The sequence below is a fragment of the Triticum aestivum genome, chromosome 3D (assembly GCF_018294505.1).
Source record: "Triticum aestivum cultivar Chinese Spring chromosome 3D, IWGSC CS RefSeq v2.1, whole genome shotgun sequence".
In the NCBI taxonomy this organism is placed as follows: Eukaryota; Viridiplantae; Streptophyta; class Magnoliopsida; order Poales; family Poaceae; genus Triticum; species Triticum aestivum.
In genome coordinates this window covers 586,419,624-586,439,747 of record NC_057802.1, presented here as the reverse complement: position 1 = coordinate 586,439,747, position 20,124 = coordinate 586,419,624, and the positions used below count along the sequence as shown (strand labels likewise).

Here is a 20,124-nt window from a genome sequence, read left to right as displayed (position 1 = left end):
TTTGATGTAAGTTTCTTCGTATCGATTCAAGAATTCAACGGCGACGACTGCGGCTCTGGGCCACAGGTCCTTAAGGGGACGTGGACGAAGAATTCCCGACCGTCATCGACACGGTCAGGACGGCTTCGGTACTAGAGCAACGACAACGGCACGTCAGCGGCTCGTTCTGGCAGCGGCAATGGTCGTTCCATGGTTCATAATCCTTGATGTATTTTTTATTACGTTTGAGGTGCTTTGTACTTTCAATGAAACTTCATAATAGATATGTTCCTTTTCATACAAAAAATTCATGACAGTTAAAGCAATAAGGCACATTCATTTTCAGCAATAATGGACACATACAAATTAATCACCGGTAGCTCATTCGTGAACAAAAAGCAACAATTAACAGTAAAACAGGCGACACCCTTCACTAAACATGCACCGACACAAAGGAATCGATCAGAGTATGGTACAAAAGATACTGTCAAGCAAATGAATTGAAACTGCACTTGGTCGTCGTCATTATTAGCAGCACGTACGCACGTAGAACAGACCCAACCAACCTCATGCATGCAAATGCAAGGCTAGTTACTTTGGCGGGAACTTGGACTTGATGGTCTCCACCAGGCCGCCGTCGATCTGGAGCGCCCTGGCCAGCACGTCGGTGGGCACCGGTGGTGAGGCACCGAACATCGCCACGGCGAGGGACTGCGTGCCCGGAAGCTGACTGTTGAATGCCGAGATCGCCATGGCCGGCGCGCCGCCGTTGTTCTTCTGGTAGTGGACGAGGCCGCGGGGAAAGACGAAGAGCTCGCCCTTGCAGACGGTGCGGGCGAAGAGCTTGCCGGCAGTGGTGACGAAGCCGACGTCGAGGGAGCCCTCAAGCACGTAGATGATCTCGGTGGCACGTGGGTGGGTGTGCGGCGGGTTCACGCCCCAGGGCGCGTAGTCCACGCGGGACATGGAGACGCCCAGCGTGTTGAGCCCCGGGAGCTTCTCCACGTTCGCCGCCGTGACCGCAGACCCGACGGGGTTGCCGGTGTTGCCCGGGAGTGCCAGCGCGGAGGAGAAGAAGTCGTCCGCCGTCACGTTCTCCGGCCTCTTGCACGGGAACCCGTTCAACCGCAATGCTGCAAGCATACACGCATGCATTCAGGCATGATCTATACATGTGCACAACTATATGGATGGAAAAGCTAGCAAAACTTACGGCCGTCGAGGGATTTGTAGTCGGCGACGCAGAAGTCCTGGAGCATGTCGGGGTCGCCGGCGAGCAATGGCGCGGCGAGGGCCAGGACGGTGGCGCAGGCGGCGAGGAGGACAGCGGGGAGCTGCTTGGGCGCCATGGTCAAGCGCTGCTTAATTGACTACTGGTTGGTTGGTGCAGCGCTAGGTAGTTAGCACCGTGGTGAAGTAACTGAGGATGACTGGATGAGAAGGCAAAGCATGCAGCGCATGTATTTATAGTGCAGTGTAGCGTAAGGGGGATGTGATCGATCGGTAGTTAGACACGCGGTTTTATGAGGATGATGCATCCATGCTCTAACACTTTAGCTTGAAGATAGGGTTGGATAGCGGTGTCAAATTGTCAAGCACCATACCATTAATTTGTGTCATGTACTCGCGTGGTCGCTCTGATCGACCAAAGCTGGTACTGTGATTACTAAACTATGATGCGTTCAACGAGGAAATTTGCACATGCTTCATTTTCTGGTATAATGTAAGATGTTTACGTACTAGCTTGCAAAAACGAACTCCCTCCGTCCCAAAATAACTGTCTCAGGCTTAGTACAATTTTGTACTAAAGTTAGTACAAAGTTGAGACACTTATTTTGGGACGGAGGGAATATTATATGATGGGACGGCGGGAGTATTAATCAGTAAGTCTAGGTTGTATCCCACGGACAAATTAGTAATAGGGCAATTTATCATTGTATCTCTAGGCTCAGTCAATAAGATTTAACTGGTTTATTGAAATAAAAACATACATGGTTTAAATTTCCAAAGTGGACACATATTTGGCTCACAAAAAATCCAAAATTTATATTCCAAACAAAATTTGGCCACACTTGAATTTAATTTGAGTGTAGTGTGATATTCAAGATTAAATAAACCGTTGCTCAATAAATTAATTACCAGTACATCAAAAAATTCGTTACAATTAATTTGTAGCCCGCTTTCAATTCAATTAAGTACTGTAATTTAACAAAAAGTAGGTTTTTTAACAACAACCATAGTGCCAAAAACACTTTCTGATGTATACAAATAGAGAGAGGCGTGCTTTATTCGTAATTCGGGTAGTCTTCCCCATTTCTAAATAATTATTAAACTGCATGCACCAACTAGTTTACGCAGTCCGAACTAAGAGAAAGTAAGTGACAACATTATACTCCAGCAATAATTAACAAACAGTTTAATTAATTTGCATTAATTTGTTTCCATTCGGCATATCTTGTAGTATTTTGTATAAATAGCTAGTCTCCGCTAATCTATTTTTCTCTTAACATGCAAGTATGTCATGTCAGTAGGCAACATGCATAAAAAAAGGCACACCAAACATGCATGAGAATTTCCATTCTTATATGCTATTTATATTAAGAAATATTTTATAACATACAATAATTAAATACAATAAATCACATATATTCCAGTTTAGTTGTTATATTGGTGCTCCAATATGTTTCATACAATCAAATATCATTGAAATGTTATTTGGCAAAACATTCCAGCAACAAACGGATACGTGTAAGGTACTCACTCCGTCCTATAGTATAAGAGTATTTTTCACACTAGTGTTGTGTAAAAAACGCTCTTATATTATGGGATGAAGGGAGTATTATCTAGTTTACGTGAACATGCACGCTAAATCAAGACGCATTCCCCTGTTTGTCTTTTTTTTTATGGTAATACGTATCCTCTAAACCGTAGAGATAAATGCGCTGTCACTTTCCTTTTTTTTCCAACTGCATATGGTGCATTTTCCGTCGACTAGCAGCTTGCTTGCACGTCAGATTATATTAAATTGTACGGATACGTGTAAGGAGGAAAAGAATTGGGGTGCGTCGGTGCGTGGAGCGGTGCTCTGGTCGCCAGCTTGCCTGATCTCTTGCATCCATATCGACCGTACAAGGTGTAGTGACTGCGTGCAGCACGTACCGCAGTGAGCAAGCAATATAGGTCGATCGTCTAACGTGTGAGAACAGACTCGAGTTGTAATACCTGGTAGTACGTACTAGTCAAGACGTAGAAGGATTATATTACCTCCATTCCATTCCAAAGTATAAGACGTTTTAGTAAGCTGCATCTTGTTATTTGTAATGGAGATAGTATATATTAAATCATGGCGTGTTGTGGATGTGCGCTACTTAGAGCATCTCTAGCAGACCTCGTATAATGTCGACTCGCAAAACGCGTTTACAATTCGCAGAAAAACAACTTTGCAGGCAGCAGAGTCAGACTCCGCAAAACGGTCCCGTAAAAAAAGGATATTCGCAGAATATGCTTTTTTACGGGTCGGCTTTGCGGGGGTCTGCTCGGCCGCCGCCCGCGCTGGTCCGCAAATCCGAAATTTGCATTTCAATTTCAGACATGAAAACACATTTCTTTGCTTTTTATTTTCTTCAAAGGCATTGGATAGATATTAATTCACCAAATCTTTGCTAGAATAGTAAGACCAAAGAAAACAAGAACAACAATTATGCATTTTAGAAGATATCCAACTTCCATAACTGCTCCCACTAGTTGGACCAATATCTTCTTCATGTATTCGTTGTTGATCTGCGGATTCTTGATATTGCATTCTTCATTCTTCTTTTTTGGTTCTAAATAAGTACGCGTTGCTGCATCGGCGAGCTGGCGAGCCGCTGCGCAAGCACCGAGCCTGGCGGCCGGCCGGCTGAATCCTTGCCGGCAAACAGACGACGGCGGCTACAGGACGAACCAGTACCTGCATGCGGCACTGGGGCTTTGCCGGGGCTAGGCGGGGTGCTCCCCGACCAATCCATGGCTTGGCGCAGCCACCGGTGGCCAGAAACGCCAAATCTGGCTGCTGCGTCGAACAGCCGCTGATCTGCAACTTTCCGGCCCGCCGACACAGGAGGAAGTGGCGGAGGGCAAGCTCGGGCGTGTGGCGGCCCTCCGGCGTGATCCCACCGGCTAGTTTGGCCGGAATCATAGGCGACGGCCCGCCGGCGGGGGTGGGGAAAGTCCCTCCCGTCCCCGACCCCCCCCCCCCCCGGCAACCGTCGCCGCTATGTACAGGGCGCCGACGAGGCGAGGGGGGAACCCGCGTTTTCGCGCGTTGGAAGGGGAATTATGCCGCACCCGCAAAAAAATTACGGGTCGGACGCGTTTGCGGGGTCTGGTCGCTCAGGATTTTCCGCGCAGACCCGTATTTTGGTTGTTGTTTTGCGGGTCGCGGCATTATATGGGGTCTGCTAGAGATGCTCTTACATAGGGGCGCATGCAGTTCCAGTGTGACTTGTGTGTCGATGGCCTATAATTTTCTTTAACACAATACAGACACAGATATTCATATACACGCATGTACATTCATTCTTATCCTCATGGGCACCTTTAAAATACTGAGACGACATACCATCTTGAGATTGATAAAATCATACTGAAACATACGAGCGCCGGTGTTTAAGTCTAGAACTTGAACCCTTGTGAGTTGATTCCACCGTAAGAAACCTAATCATCTAATCTACGCTCAGTTCGCATATAATACCTACAGGTTGGTTGTATGGTTGTATATCCTTTGAGTTGTTTGCATGGTTAACTAGCCAGGGATTGGCTAATATGGATACTTATATATGTTTACCGTGTCGCTCTGAGTGTGAAAAATGTGGGCAAAGAAAAAGAAATTCGGCAATGCGTACGTTTTACTTCTCCTCCGGACCCAGTTAATTAATCCGTACAGCCAATCCGTGGCGATCAAAACACCGACAGCAGAGTTAAGACACTCCGTGCAAAAGTCTTTATTTATAGAAAATGATCGTATCCGTTGCTCTTTTTGTGTGGTCACATGTGTGCATGCATGTAAGATGCAAGGTTGTATTAGTACTTTGATCGAGCTTGGATGGTGACATAGCTGAATATGGCTAGTCCCAGCCACCATTTCCGGCCACGAATAAATAAACCGTTCCGTGCCCCGGCCAGTACGTACTCTGTGTAGAGTACGATTCGCTCGTGATGCTATTGATTTGAATTAGTAAGCGTACGTAGATTGCATCAAACAGGATGGGCGTAGTACGAACGTACGTGCATGAGATATCGAGAGACGTGCATGCTGTTAGAATTAATCTGAGGCGTGTAGAACATCTACCTAGGATTAAGCAATCACACAAGGCACGCCACCAAATTTGTTAACAAGGTTCATAAATATGGCCACATCTCCGAGGCATGACTATAGGCGCACCTCCCTTTGACACGACCACAATAACGCACCATGGCGGCCAGGGCGCCAGCACAAGCCGCCGGTCCATGCGTGTCGGTGCTATTATGTTGACATAGTTTACATTGTTTGTCTACCCTTTCATTATATATAAGAGATCCGGGATATACAAGTGTCCTACTCCAACATGCCTCCATACCCTATCTATACACAATCCAAATCCAAGTACAACCTACCTACTACAAATATTCGACACAATTTCAACACATGCTTTGTCTACCTTCAATGCTTGCGTATGCAAAAGGAACGCAGTAGCCGTAAGCACATACACCATGAGTTTAAGCTGGGTAGATTTAGCTTTCCAAAAACTGGGTAAATTTTTGTATAAATGTTCTTTAATCACTACACTCTCATACGCTACTTGTGTGTGCAATAGAGAGCCACGTTACTAATGGAAACACATAACTATACCTACGCATGTACGATTATCCGGACGTCGATTTCAGATCATCGACCTTCGTATTTAACTAGCGAACCTCGCGCGGCGACACGCCGCGCCCGTCTACAGCTTATATTGTACATCCTGGTTTATTTTGTGCATTCACTTTATTTGTAATATGTTAATTAGAGAGCAATCTTGGGTTGCAGCAATCGCATAGGATAGCTAAAGAGCGATTTTTTTCCAGATTCTAAATCTTTGGTTGCTACGCTCCACTGAGCAGCTCTCCTTTGTGCTGATAGGGTGGACCCAAGACTTGCTGTCAGTCGCTTCTTCTTTCTCGTGTCTGATCTCTCTTCTTTGTGGCACGCTTTCGGCAGGTCCCCCACTTGTGGCGTCTAACGCATAGAGCATCTAAGGCAGTACCACGGTAGTGCGAGACGTCTTTGCTGCATTTCTCATAGGTTCGCCTGCTGAACACCGATGATCGAGCACCGGAAAACCTATTACTACGCACCGCCCCCTCCGAGGATCAACTCATAAATCAAAAAGATACATACCTATAACAATTACACATGTCAAAATTCATAAAAGAATTGGGTCAAGCACAAGTTTTCACCAGCCCTCATCTACTTCTCTCGCGCGAACTTTCCCACAAGTCCCCCACTCGTCGCATGTAGCACGTAGAGCATCTAGAGTAGTACTGCGATAGCGCAAGACGTGCTAGGTGCAGTGAGCACTCACCTCACAGACTGACACCTTTTCGGCAATGCCTGCAGATTCGCCTATGAGCACCGATGATCGAGCACCGAAAAACTTATTACTATGCACCGTTCTGATTCGATTTGTCTTGTTTTGCTGAGAGCTGCTCAGACGTTCAAATGATCTAAAAATTGGAGCGAATCTTCCTCCTAAACATCTTGTGCACTCTACATCTTTCTAGTTATGTATACGTAATTATGAAGACACCACTATGAAGATATTTTGTATGCCATATACTATACAGACCTATACCAAATATATTTAAGGATACACATATACAAATACACCATTAAAGCACTGTCACCATATAATCCAAGTAAACATGGATTTTCCCGTTTCTTATTTTCTCGCATTTACGTGAGTTCGTGTTAAATATGTTTTAAGATGTATTTAAAAAAACAAATTTTATTACAAAAACAATTTGAATTGCCCACAATATGATATCTATGATCGTGATTTGGCAAAATACATACAAATAAGTATTAAAGTTTAGTATAAATAGCTATAACAATCTCACATAATGAAGTTCAGAAAAGAATCGGGTCAGGCACAAGTCTTTTTAATGTTGACTGTAAATAAATTTCAGATTTCAAGGTGCGATGAACTTCTTCACCAGGTCTCATCTACTTCTCCCTCGCGCGCTTTCCTTGTTGAAAATATGCCCTAGAGGCAATAATAAATGGTTATTATTATATTTCTTTGCTCATGATAATTGTCTATTGTTCATGCTATAATTGTGTTATCCGGAAATCGTAATACATGTGTGAATACATAGACCACAACGTGTCCCTAGTAAGCCTCTAGTTGACTAGCTCGTTGATCAACGGATAGTCATGGTTTCCTGACTATGGACATTGGATGTCATTGATAACGGGATCACATCATTAGGAGAATGATGTGATGGACAAGACCCAATCCTAAGCATAGCTCAAAGATCGTGTAGTTCGTTTGCTAGAGCTTTTCCAATGTCAAGTATCTTCTCCTTAGACCATGAGATCGTGCAACTCCCGGATACCGTAGGAGTACTTTGGGTGTGCCAAACGTCACAACGTAACTGGGTGACTATAAAGGTACACTACGGGTATCTCCGAAAGTGTCTGTTGGGTTGGCACGGATCGAGACTGGGATTTGTCACTCCGTATGACGGAGAGGTATCTCTGGGCCCACTCGGTAATGCATCATCATAATGAGCTCAATGTGGCTAAGGAGTTAGTCACGGGATCATGCATTACGGTACGAGTAAGGAGACTTGCCGGTAACGAGATTGAACAAGGTATTGGGATACCGACGATCGAATCTCGGGCAAGTAACATACCGATTGACAAAGGGAATTGTATACGGGATTGATTGAATCCTCGACATCGTGGTTCATCCGATGAGATCATCGTGGAACATGTGGGAGCCAACATGGGTATCCAGATCCCGCTGTTGGTTATTGACCGGAGAGGCGTCTCGGTCATGTCTGCATGTCTCCCGAACCCGTAGGGTCTACACACTTAAGGTTCGGTGACGCTAGGGTTGTAGAGATATGAGTATGCGGAAACCCGAAAGTTGTTCGGAGTCCCGGATGAGATCCCGGACGTCACGAGGAGTTCCGGAATGGTCCGGAGGTGAAGAATTATATATAGGAAGTCAAGTTTCGGCCACCGGGAAAGTTTCGGGGGTCACCGGTATTGTACCGGGACCACCGAAAGGGTCCCGGGGGTCCACCGGGTGGGGCCACCTATCCCGGAGGGCCCCATGGGCTGAAGGGGGAAGGGAACCAGCCCTTAGTGGGCTGGGGCGCCCCCCATGGGCCTCCCCCTGCGCCTAGGGTTGGAAACCCTAGGGTGGGGGGGGCGCCCCACTTGCCTTGGGGGGCAAGTCTCCCCCCTGGCCGCCGCCCCCCCATCCAGATGGGTTCCTGGCCGGCGCCCCCCCCTCCCAGGGGGCCTATATAAAGGGGGGGAGGGAGGGCAGCAGAACTACAGCCTTGGGCGCCTCCCTCCTCCCTGCAACACCTCTCCCTCTCGCAGAAGCTCGGCGAAGCCCTGCCGAGACCCCGCTACATCCACCACCACGCCGTTGTGCTGCTGGATCTCCATCAACCTCTCCTTCCCCCTTGCTGGATCAAGAAGGAGGAGACGTCGCTGCTCCGTACGTGTGTTGAACGCGGAGGTGCCGTCCGTTCGGCACTCGGTCATCGGTGATTTGGATCACGGCGAGTACGACTCCATCAACCCCGTTCATTGGAACGCTTCCGCTCGCGATCTACAAGGGCATGTAGATGCACTCCTTTCCCCTCGTTGCTAGTATACTCCATAGATGGATCTTGGTGATGCGTAGGAAAAATTTTAAATTATGCTACGATCCCCAACAGTGGCATCATGAGCCAGGCCTATGCGTAGTTACTATGCACGAGTAGAACACAAAGCAGTTGTGGGCGTAGATGTTGCCAATTCTTCTTGCCGCTACTAGTCTTATCTTGTTTCGGCGGCATTGTGGGATGAAGCGGCCCGGACCGACCTTACACGTACGCTTACGTGAGACAGGTTCCACCGACTGACATGCACTAGTTGCATAAGGTGGCTAGCGGGTGTCTGTCTCTCCCACTTTAGTCGGAACGGATTCGATGAAAAGGGTCCTTATGAAGGGTAAATAGAAATTGGCATATCACGTTGTGGTCATACGTAGGTAAGAAACGTTCTTGCTAGAAACCTATAAGCCACGTAAAACTTGCAACAACAATTAGAGGACGTCTAACTTGTTTTTGCAGCATGTGCTATGTGATATGATATGGCCAGAAGATGTGATGAATGATATATGTGATGTATGAGATTGATCATATTCTTGTAATAGGAATCACGACTTGCATGTCGATGAGTATGACAACCGGCAGGAGCCATAGGAGTTGTCTTTATTATTTTGTATGACCTGCGTGTCATTGAATAACGCCATGTAAATTACTTTACTTTATTGCTAAACGCGTTAGCCATGTAAGTAGAAGTAATCGTTGGCGTGACAACTTCATGAAGACACAATGATGGAGATCATGATGATGGAGATCATGGTGTCATGCCGGTGACGAAGATGATCATGGTGCCCCGAAGATGGAGATCAAAGGAGCAAAATGATATTGGCCATATCATGTCACTATTTGATTGCATGTGATGTTTATCATGTTTTTGCATCTTATTTGCTTAGAACGACGGTAGTAAGTAAGATGATCCCTTATGATAATTTCAAGAAAGTGTTCCCCCTAACTGTGCACCGTTGCGAAGGTTCGTTGTTTCGAAGCACCACGTGATGATCGGGTGTGATAGATTCTAACGTTCGCATACAACGGGTGTTGACGAGCCTAGCATGTACAGACATGGCCTCGGAACACACGCAATACACTTAGGTTGACTTGACGAGCCTAGCATGTACAGACATGGCCTCGGAACACGGAGGACCGAAAGGTCGAGCATGAGTCGTATAGAAGATACGATCAACATGGAGATGTTCACCAATCTTGACTAGTCCGTCTCACGTGATGATCGGACACGGCCTAGTTAACTCGGATCATGTTTCACTTAGATGACTAGAGGGATGTCTATCTGAGTGGGAGTTCATTGAATAATTTGATTATATGAACTTAATTATCATGAACTTAGTCTAAAATCTTTACAATATGTCTTGTAGATCAAATGGCCCATGTTGTCCTCAACTTCAACGCGTTCCTAGAGAAAACCAAGCTGAAAGATGATGGCAGCAACTATACGGACTGGGTCCGGAACCTGAGGATCATCCTCATAGCAGCCAAGAAAGATTATGTCTTAGAAGCACCGCTAGGTGAAGCACCAATCCCAGAGAACCAAGACATTATGAACGCTTGGCAATCACGTGCCGATGATTACTCCCTCGTTCAGTGCGGCATGCTTTACAGCTTAGAACCGGGTCTCCAAAAGCGTTTTGAGAAACATGGAGCATATGAGATGTTCGAAGAGCTGAAAATGGTTTTCCAAGCTCATGCCCGGGTCGAGAGATATGAAGTCTCCGACAAGTTCTTCAGCTGTAAAATGGAGGAAAATAGTTCTGTTAGTGAGCACATACTCAGAATGTCTGGGTTACACAACCGCTTGTCTCAGCTGGGAGTTAATCTCCCGGATGACGCGGTCATTGACAGAATCCTTCAGTCGCTTCCACCAAGCTACAAGAGCTTTGTGATGAACTTCAATATGCAGGGGATGGAAAAGACCATTCCTGAGGTATATTCGATGCTGAAATCAGCGGAGGTGGAGATCAGAAAAGAACATCAAGTGTTGATGGTGAATAAAACCACTAAGTTCAAGAAGGGCAAGGGTAAGAAGAACTTCAAGAAGGACGGCAAGGGAGTTGCCGCGCCCGGTAAGCCAGTTGCCGGGAAGAAGTCAAAGAATGGACCCAAGCCTGAGACTGAGTGCTTTTATTGCAAGGGAAGTGGTCACTGGAAGCGGAACTGCCCCAAATACTTAGCGGACAAGAAGGCCGGCAACACCAAAGGTATATGTGATATACATGTAATTGATGTGTACCTTACCAGTACTCGTAGTAGCTCCTGGGTATTTGATACCGGTGCGGTTGCTCATATTTGTAACTCAAAACAGGAACTGCGGAATAAACGGAGACTGGCAAAGGACGAGGTGACGATGCGCGTCGAGAATGGTTCCAAGGTCGATGTGATCGCCGTCGGCACGCTACCTCTGCATCTACCTACGGGATTAGTTTTAAACCTCAATAATTGTTATTTAGTGCCAGCTTTGAGCATGAACATTGTATCTGGATCTCGTTTAATTCGAGATGGCTACTCATTTAAATCCGAGAATAATGGTTGTTCTATTTATTTGAGAGATATGTTTTATGGTCATGCCCCGCTGGTCAATGCTTTATTCTTGATGAATCTCGAACGAGATGTTACACATATTCATAGTGTGAATACCAAAAGATGTAAAGTTGATAACGATAGTCCCACATACTTGTGGCACTGCCGCCTTGGTCACATTGGTGTGAAGCGCATGAAGAAGCTCCATGCAGATGGACTTTTGGAGTCTCTTGATTACGAATCATTTGACACGTGCGAACCATGCCTCATGGGTAAGATGACCAAGACTCTGTTCTCCGGAACAATGGAGCGAGCAACCAACTTATTGGAAATCATACATACCAATGTGTGTGGTCCAATGAGTGTTGAGGCTCGCGGAGGATATCGTTATGTTCTCACTCTCACTGATGACTTAAGTAGATATGGGTATGTCTACCTAATGAAACACAAGTCTGAAACCTTTGAAAAGTTGAAGGAATTTCAGAGTGAGGTTGAGAATCAACGTGACAGGAAAATAAAATTCTTACGATCAGATCGTGGTGGAGAATATTTAAGTCACGAATTTGGTGCGCACTTAAGGAAATGTGGAATCGTTTCACAACTCACGCCGCCTGGAACACCTCAGCGAAACGGTGTGTCCGAACGTCGTAATCGCACTCTATTGGATATGGTGCGATCTATGATGTCTCTTACCGATTTACCGCTCTCATTTTGGGGCTATGCTTTAGAGACTGCCGCATTCACTTTAAATAGGGCTCCGTCGAAATCCGTTGAGACGACACCGTATGAATTATGGTTTGGGAAGAAACCTAAGCTGTCGTTTCTAAAAGTTTGGGGATGCGATGCTTATGTCAAGAAACTTCAACCTGAAAAGCTCGAACCCAAGTCGAAGAAATGCGTCTTCATAGGATACCCTAAGGAAACTATTGGGTATACCTTCTACCTCAGATCCGAAGGCAAGATCTTTGTTGCCAAGAATGGGTCCTTTCTGGAGAAAGAGTTTCTCTCGAAAGAATTGAGTGGGAGGAAAGTGGAACTTGATGAGGTGATAGTCACCCCTTCCGAACCGGAAAGTAGCGCAGCGCAGGAAGATGTTCCTGTGGTGCCTGCACCGACTGGGGAGGAAGTTAATGATCATGATCATGAAGCTTCGGATCAAGTTACTGTTGAACTTCGTAGGTCCACGAGGACACGTTCCGCACCAGAGTGGTATGGCAACCCTATCCTGGAAATCATGTTGTTAGACAACGGTGAACCTTCGAACTATGAAGAAGCGATGGCGGGCCCGGATTCCGACAAATGGCTAGAAGCCATGAAATCCGAGATAGGATCCATGTATGAAAACGAAGTATGGACTTTGACTGACTTGCCCGATGATCGGCGAGCCATAGAAAACAAATGGATCTTTAAGAAGAAGACAGACGCGGATGGTAATGTGACCATCTATAAGGCTTGACTTGTCGCTAAGGGTTATCGACAAGTTCAAGGGGTTGACTACGATGAGACTTTCTCACCCGTAGCGAAGCTGAAGTCTGTCCGAATCATGTTAGCAATTGCCGCATACTATGATTATGAGATATGGCAGATGGACGTCAAAACGGCATTCCTTAACGGCTTCCTTAAGGAAGAATTGTATATGATGCAGCCGGAAGATTTTGTCGATCCTAAGAATGCTAACAAAGTATGCAAGCTCCAGCGCTCAATCTATGGGCTGGTGCAAGCATCTCGGAGTTAGAACATTCGCTTTGATGAGATGATCAAAGCGTTTGGGTTTACACAGACTTATGGAGAAGCCTGTGTTTACAAGAAAGTGAGTGGGAGCTCTGTAGCATTTCTCTTATTGTATGTGGATGACATACTATTGATGGGAAATGATATAGAATTCTTGGAAAGTATAAAGGCCTATTTGAATAAGTGTTTTTCAATGAAGGACGTTGGAGAAGCTGCTTATATATTAGGCATCAAGATCTATAGAGATAGATCAAGACGCCTCATTGGTCTTTCACAGAGTACGTACCTTGACAAGATATTGAAGAAGTTCAATATGGATCAGTCCAAGAAGGGGTTCTTGCCTGTATTGCAAGGTGTGCAATTGAGCATGGCTCAATGCCCGACCACGGCAGAAGATAGAGAAAAGATGAGTGTCATCCCCTATGCCTCGGCCATAGGGTCTAGTATGTATGCCATGCTGTGTACCAGACCTGATGTAAACCTTGCCGTAAGTTTGGTAGGAAGGTACCAAAGTAATCCCGGCATGGAACACTGGACAGCGGTCAAGAATATCCTGAAGTACCTGAAGAGGACTAAGGATATGTTTCTCGTTTATGGAGGTGACGAAGAGCTCGTCGTAAAGGGTTACGTCGACGCTAGCTTCGACACAGATCTGGATGACTCGAAGTCACAAACCGGATACGTGTATATTTTGAATGGAGGAGCAGTAAGCTGGTGCAGTTGCAAGCAAAGCGTCGTGGCGGGATCTACATGTGAAGCGGAGTACATGGCAGCCTCGGAGGCAGCACAGGAAGCAGTCTGGATGAAGGAGTTCATTACCGACCTAGGGGTGATTCCCAATGCGTCGGGCCCGATGACTCTCTTCTGTGACAACACTGGAGCTATTGCCCTTGCGAAGGAGCCCAGGTTTCACAGGAAGACCAGGCATATCAAGCATCGCTTCAACTCCATTCGTGAAAGTGTTCAAAATGGAGACATAGATATTTGTAAAGTACATACGGACCTGAATGTAGCAGACCCGTTGACTAAACCTCTCCCTAGAGCAAAACATGATCAACACCAGGACGCAATGGGTGTTCGATTCATCAGAATGTAACTAGATTATTGACTCTAGTGCAAGTGGGAGACTGTTGGAAATATGCCCTAGAGGCAATAATAAATGGTTATTATTATATTTCTTTGCTCATGATAATTGTCTATTGTTCATGCTATAATTGTGTTATCCGGAAATCGTAATACATGTGTGAATACATAGACCACAACGTGTCCCTAGTAAGCCTCTAGTTGACTAGCTCGTTGATCAACGGATAGTCATGGTTTCCTGACTATGGACATTGGATGTCATTGATAACGGGATCACATCATTAGGAGAATGATGTGATGGACAAGACCCAATCCTAAGCATAGCTCAAAGATCGTGTAGTTCATTTGCTAGAGCTTTTCCAATGTCAAGTATCTTCTCCTTAGACCATGAGATCGTGCAACTCCCGGATACCGTAGGAGTACTTTGGGTGTGCCAAACGTCACAACATAACTGGGTGACTATAAAGGTACACTACGGGTATCTCCGAAAGTGTCTGTTGGGTTGGCACGGATCGAGACTGGGATTTGTCACTCCGTATGACGGAGAGGTATCTCTGGGCCCACTCGGTAATGCATCATCATAATGAGCTCAATGTGGCTAAGGAGTTAGTCACGGGATCATGCATTACGGTACGAGTAAGGAGACTTGCCGGTAACGAGATTGAACAAGGTATTGGGATACCGACGATCGAATCTCGGGCAAGTAACATACCGATTGACAAAGGGAATTGTATACGGGATTGATTGAATCCTCGACATCGTGGTTCATCCGATGAGATCATCGTGGAACATGTGGGAGCCAACATGGGTATCCAGATCCCGCTGTTGGTTATTGACCGGAGAGGCGTCTCGGTCATGTCGGCATGTCTCCCGAACCCGTAGGGTCTACACACTTAAGGTTCGGTGACGCTAGGGTTGTAGAGATATGAGTATGCGGAAACCCGAAAGTTGTTCGGAGTCCCGGATGAGATCCCGGACGTCACGAGGAGTTCCGGAATGGTCCGGAGGTGGAGAATTATATATAGGAAGTCAAGTTTCGGCCACCGGGAAAGTTTCGGGGGTCACCGGTATTGTACCGGGACCACCGGAAGGGTCCCGGGGGTCAACCGGGTGGGGCCACCTATCCCGGAGGGCCCCATGGGCTGAAGTGGGAAGGGAACCAGCCCTTAGTGGGCCGGGGCGCCCCCCATGGGCCTCCCCCCTGCTCCTAGGGTTGGAAACCCTAGGGTGGGGGGCGCCCCACTTGCCTTGGGGGGCAAGTCTCCCCCCTGGCCGCCGCCCCCCCATCCAGATGGGTTCCTGGCCGGCGCCCCCCCCCCTCCCAGGGGGCCTATATAAAGGGGGGGAGGGAGGGCAGCAGAACTACAGCCTTGGGCGCCTCCCTCCTCCCCTGCAACACGTCTCCCTCTCGCAGAAGCTCGGCGAAGCCCTACCGAGACCCCGCTACATCCACCACCACGCCGTCGTGCTGCTGGATCTCCATCAACCTCTCCTTCCCCCTTGCTGGATCAAGAAGGAGGAGACGTCGCTGCTCCGTACGTGTGTTGAACGCGGAGGTGCCGTCCGTTCGGCACTCGGTCATCGGTGATTTGGATCACGGCGAGTACGACTCCATCAACCCCGTTCATTGGAACGCTTCCGCTCGCGATCTACAAGGGTATGTAGATGCACTCCTTTCCCCTCGTTGCTAGTATACTCCATAGATGGATCTCCAAGATGCGTAGGAAAAATTTTAAATTATGCTACGATCCCCAACATTCCTGCACGTCTCCCACTTGTGCCATCTAGCGCGTAGAGCATCTAGGGCAGTACCGTGGTAGTGTGGGGTGTGCTCGCTACCGACGCAGTGAGCAGTCACCTCACGGACCAGTACCTTTTCGGCACTGCTCGTAGATTCGCCTCCTGAACACCGGCGATCGAGCGGCGAGCGGTGCTGGTGAACTTCGCCCATCGTACACCGAGTTCGAGCTATAAACCACAGAATCTCTTCTCTTTCTCCATCCCCAAAATGTGCCTCATTCCTTCTCCCTAATTTTCACCTTTTTTCTTCCTCCGGAGACAAAAGATCGAGAGGAGGCCCCCAATGGAGGACGTGATCTCAGAGTTGATCCTAGTTCTCATAGCTGGGCTGCTAGCAGCATTGCTTGGTTTCTCTATGCTTCTGTGTGCAATGATCCTAGATGATCGCCATGACGCTGCTGCCTGAGCGGTGGCTCTCCGTGGCACTGGTGGCCCTGCCAATGGAGGGAAATATGCTTGGTAGTGCTCTATCTGAGCTACGTAGGAGATATCATATTGCTCTCCTTCATTTTTTTTGCCTTTCGCCACTGGAGGCAGATATGCTTGGTAGTATTCTACCTGCGCTACCAAGGAGATATCATACTGCTCTCCTTCATTTATTTTTATTTTTATTCCTTCTTTGGGTGGTCTCATCTTGCTGGTTTCATGGTTTTTCTTCTTTGTGCTTGTTGACCTTGTCACATGTTAAAGGTATTATGCAATATAGATCTGTTGTCGTTTTCCTTGGCGGTTATGTACTTTTTGGAAAGCATGACCGATAGATAGCACACCAAGGTGAACCAATAATTGTTTAATAGTCAGTAAATCGTTTGATTATATACTTTATGGAGAGCATGACCGATAGATAGCACACCAAGGTGAACCAATAATTGTTTAATAGTCAGTAAATCGTTTGCATATGAGGTGGATTAGAACTTGGTGTTTCACAAATTGTACATAGCTAAAGGCTGCACATGTTTTTTTCAACGGCAAAAAAGTAAAATGAAATCGAACTGCACAGGCAATAAATAAATACAAAATCAAACACATAAAAGGAAACACACATGACCTTAGTTAGTACACCACAGCCAACATGCATGATATAGAAGTACAAAGGCAGATATTTTTACACATGGGACACTACGAAATACGACCTGATCTCCTCGATGCAACGACAACGTCTAAGCAATCTTGTTGGACTTGCTTGATGCCGCACCATCATCGATTTTAATTTCAGCAAGCTTCAGATTGTTAACACCCCTTCTCCGTCCATCCGCTTGGACATCTCTAACCGTTCAGCGTAATCCTCCAAGATGGCATTAGCAATCGTAGGCTTCACTGGTTCCTCCCACGGCATCAGACGTGTCATGCTGGAATCTATGGCAGCGAAGCACTCCTTGAATGCCGAAGGTTGGTTTTCGTTGTGCACATGAGGAACCATAAGCTGTAAATTGGTCAATAGAAAAGTTTACATGTTAATTTATCAGTAGGTAGGAAGTGCAGTACGTAACCATGCACCTAGAAGATTAACACCTTTCCACATTTTATGTCAGTTTTAACCCAATAAAAAATTTCGTAAAATCTATAATAAACCTAGCATAAATCGGTAAGCAATACCAAATTTGAAAGAACTAACCATGTAAGAACGAAACTATAAACGACGAACGATTTCTTCATAGACTACGTTCCTTGTGATTGGCGAATGTTCTCCGTTCTCATCTTCAATTAAGAATTTTAGACCCTTCCGGAACTGCACAAAGGATCAAGAGCATACCAACCAGAATTGGAATTGAGGAAACCGCTCATACAAGAAAAGGAATCAGCATATGTGGAACCAAACAAAATTTAGATCCTTCTAAAACAAAATTTCGTTGGAAAAAATTGTATAGAAAAACTTATTTGAAATCTGCCCAAAAACTGGACAAATAACAAAAAACTTAAAAAAAAACACAGCTGGCCCGGCGCGCGAAGCTGTTGGCCTCGGCCTACCGCAGCCCAGCCGCCCTTGGCTCAGCGCGGCCCAGCTGCGCGGCGGCGCCCGCAGCTACTGGGCTCGGCCCAGCGCGCGTGGCTGCCTCCCGCCGCAGCCGGCCTCATTTTCTTTCGGCCCAGCGGCCCAACCCGCATTAGGGTTAGGATCCCGACCGTCCATTTCAATCCGACGGTTCGGCGCCGTTTTCGCCAGATCAAAGCTCTGACCCGATCGATCCATCAGAAACCCTAACGCCATTCCGCCCCCAGCGCCTCTCTCGCTCGTCCGTTCCTCTCTCGCCCGCCAGCTCGGCTTCGGTGCGCGCGCCACCGCCGGCGCGGCGATCCAGGACGGAGCGGCGAGCCAGGGCGGCACCGGCGAGGCAACCCCTTCCCCCTCCCATCTTCGTTTCCGCGCGAGAGAGAGACAGAGAGGCGCTCGTCGTGTCCTCCTTTTTCTTTTCCGCGTGAGAGGGAGGAAGAGGAGCGCGGCAACTCTGCGCCGCGGCCACCCTCCTCGCCGGTCGCGCGTCCTCCCTCTGCGGTGAGCGCGCCACCGTCGAGGGATTTGACCGCGGTGTTAACCCCTTTCTTTTCTTGCTTTCTTAACACACACCTCATCGCCGCTCCTCTCTGTAGCTACCACACCGCCGCGCGTGGACAAACACCACGCAAAATAGGAGCGCCCGTCGGTTGGTTCTTAAATCACACCGGCATGAGGAACCGGAGCAGCGCCGGCGAGCGTCCAGGTCACCAGCCTGCCCCACATGCAGTACGAAAATGCTAAACCCACCAAACGAGCCGCGACAGCAGTTCAAAAAATTTGAAACAAAAAACCGAATCCACAAGGCGTTTCTACACCGCCCTGCACCCAAAAAAAATACAACGCGCCACAACCAAAGTTTACCATGGGTCACTTTCATCCAAGTGGAACAACCTCAAGGCGAAAACTTATACTTCTGCCTGGAAAAGAAGCAATAGAGAAAAATAATTTGCTAGATTTGAAAGCACAACCCGGTATTTTAGTGTTTAGTGAATTGATAGCATCATCACAAACACCATACAAACAGATGGATTTTGTCTAATTAGCTAATAACAACATACATGAACAGATACACCGGGTGAATTATGTGTGCATCACCCATCTGTGCAATACTAATCGCGGCAAGGCTGAAGGAGGCATCTGGCTAGCCGCTCGCTTCCGCCGCCAGCGGTTAGAGGTCGTGGCTGAGAAGGCGCGACGCTGCTGAGGGAGGTCAAGGGAGAGGGGCCGCGCTGCTCCGCCTGCTCCCGCTGTACGCCGTCGCCGTCGCCGTCGTTGTGTTGCCCGGGAGAGGCAGTCTGAGAGGGCCGTCGGGACAGGCGAGGCGTGGGGAGCATGGCCGTGGCGAGCGGGCTGCCGTGGGCTGCGGAGCACGTAGATGGTGGAGGTGACCGCGCTTGGAGTCCGGTTGGTGTGTCTACGCAGAGAAGAGACGGCAGATATGGACGGCTGGGAGGGCTGCGAGAGGTGAAGGAGGAAAGCCTATTTATAGTTTTGTACGGCGGTGGAGTGGTGGCTTTGAATCAACGGGGTTTCTCTCGAACCACCCAGCGCTATCGATTCAAGCGGCACGCACAGATGGAAACACACAAGCCAACACACAGACCAGGAAAACAATGAAGCATGCACGCGCAAGTCAACGGAGTCACAAGGCCCACATGCACCCAAAATCGCTAACCGCACCCAAGAATTCAGCACACACGTTAACAAAATTTCAAACGAAAAGCTGAAGACACAGCGCATTTGTACACAGCCATTTACCAAAATAATAGCACGTCTCATGTACACAATTCACCATGGGTCACTTTCACACAAGTGGGTGAATGTTGGGGCAAAAACGTTGCGTAGAATAGAGGCTTGGGTATTTGTTTGGTGTGAATCATTGTGAAGATCTGTGCTTAGTCTTTCTTGCACGTCAGCACGCATCAATGGGAAATCGTTTGCATCCAAATTAAGCAAAGAAAAATTGAAAGGACGCTGTATTTATTAGTTTGACAACGAAGTGGACTTCTTTTGACAACAATGATTGTATGATGACATCTGGAGGTTAGAGATCTAGCCACCAGCTCGGTCTAAATTTTCTGCCATGTCCACTGTAGACATGAGTGCTCGCTAAA

The 20,124-nt window shown here is 47.3% G+C and overlaps 1 protein-coding gene across 1 annotated transcript; it reads right to left on the bottom strand.

The window, feature by feature from the left end:
* Positions 1–296: 296 nt before the first annotated feature.
* Positions 297–1,402, bottom strand: LOC123080720 (germin-like protein 1-3). The gene is made up of 2 exons (XM_044503656.1): positions 1,193–1,402; positions 297–1,112 (listed from the first exon to the last, which is right to left on the bottom strand). Exons 1-2 carry the CDS (start codon positions 1,326–1,328, stop codon positions 571–573), a joined length of 678 nt encoding a protein of 225 aa, XP_044359591.1. The 5' UTR covers positions 1,329–1,402; the 3' UTR covers positions 297–570.
* Between the last annotated feature and the right edge of the window lie 18,722 nt (positions 1,403–20,124).

Coding starts and splice junctions, on each gene's coding strand:
- LOC123080720 (XM_044503656.1), bottom strand. CDS start 1,328: ATGGCGCCCAAGCAGCTCCCCGCTGTCCTCCTCGCCGCCTGCGCCACC. Junction 1,113..1,192: donor CTACAAATCCCTCGACGGCC/GTAAGTTTTGCT, acceptor GTATGCTTGCAG/CATTGCGGTTGAACGGGTTC.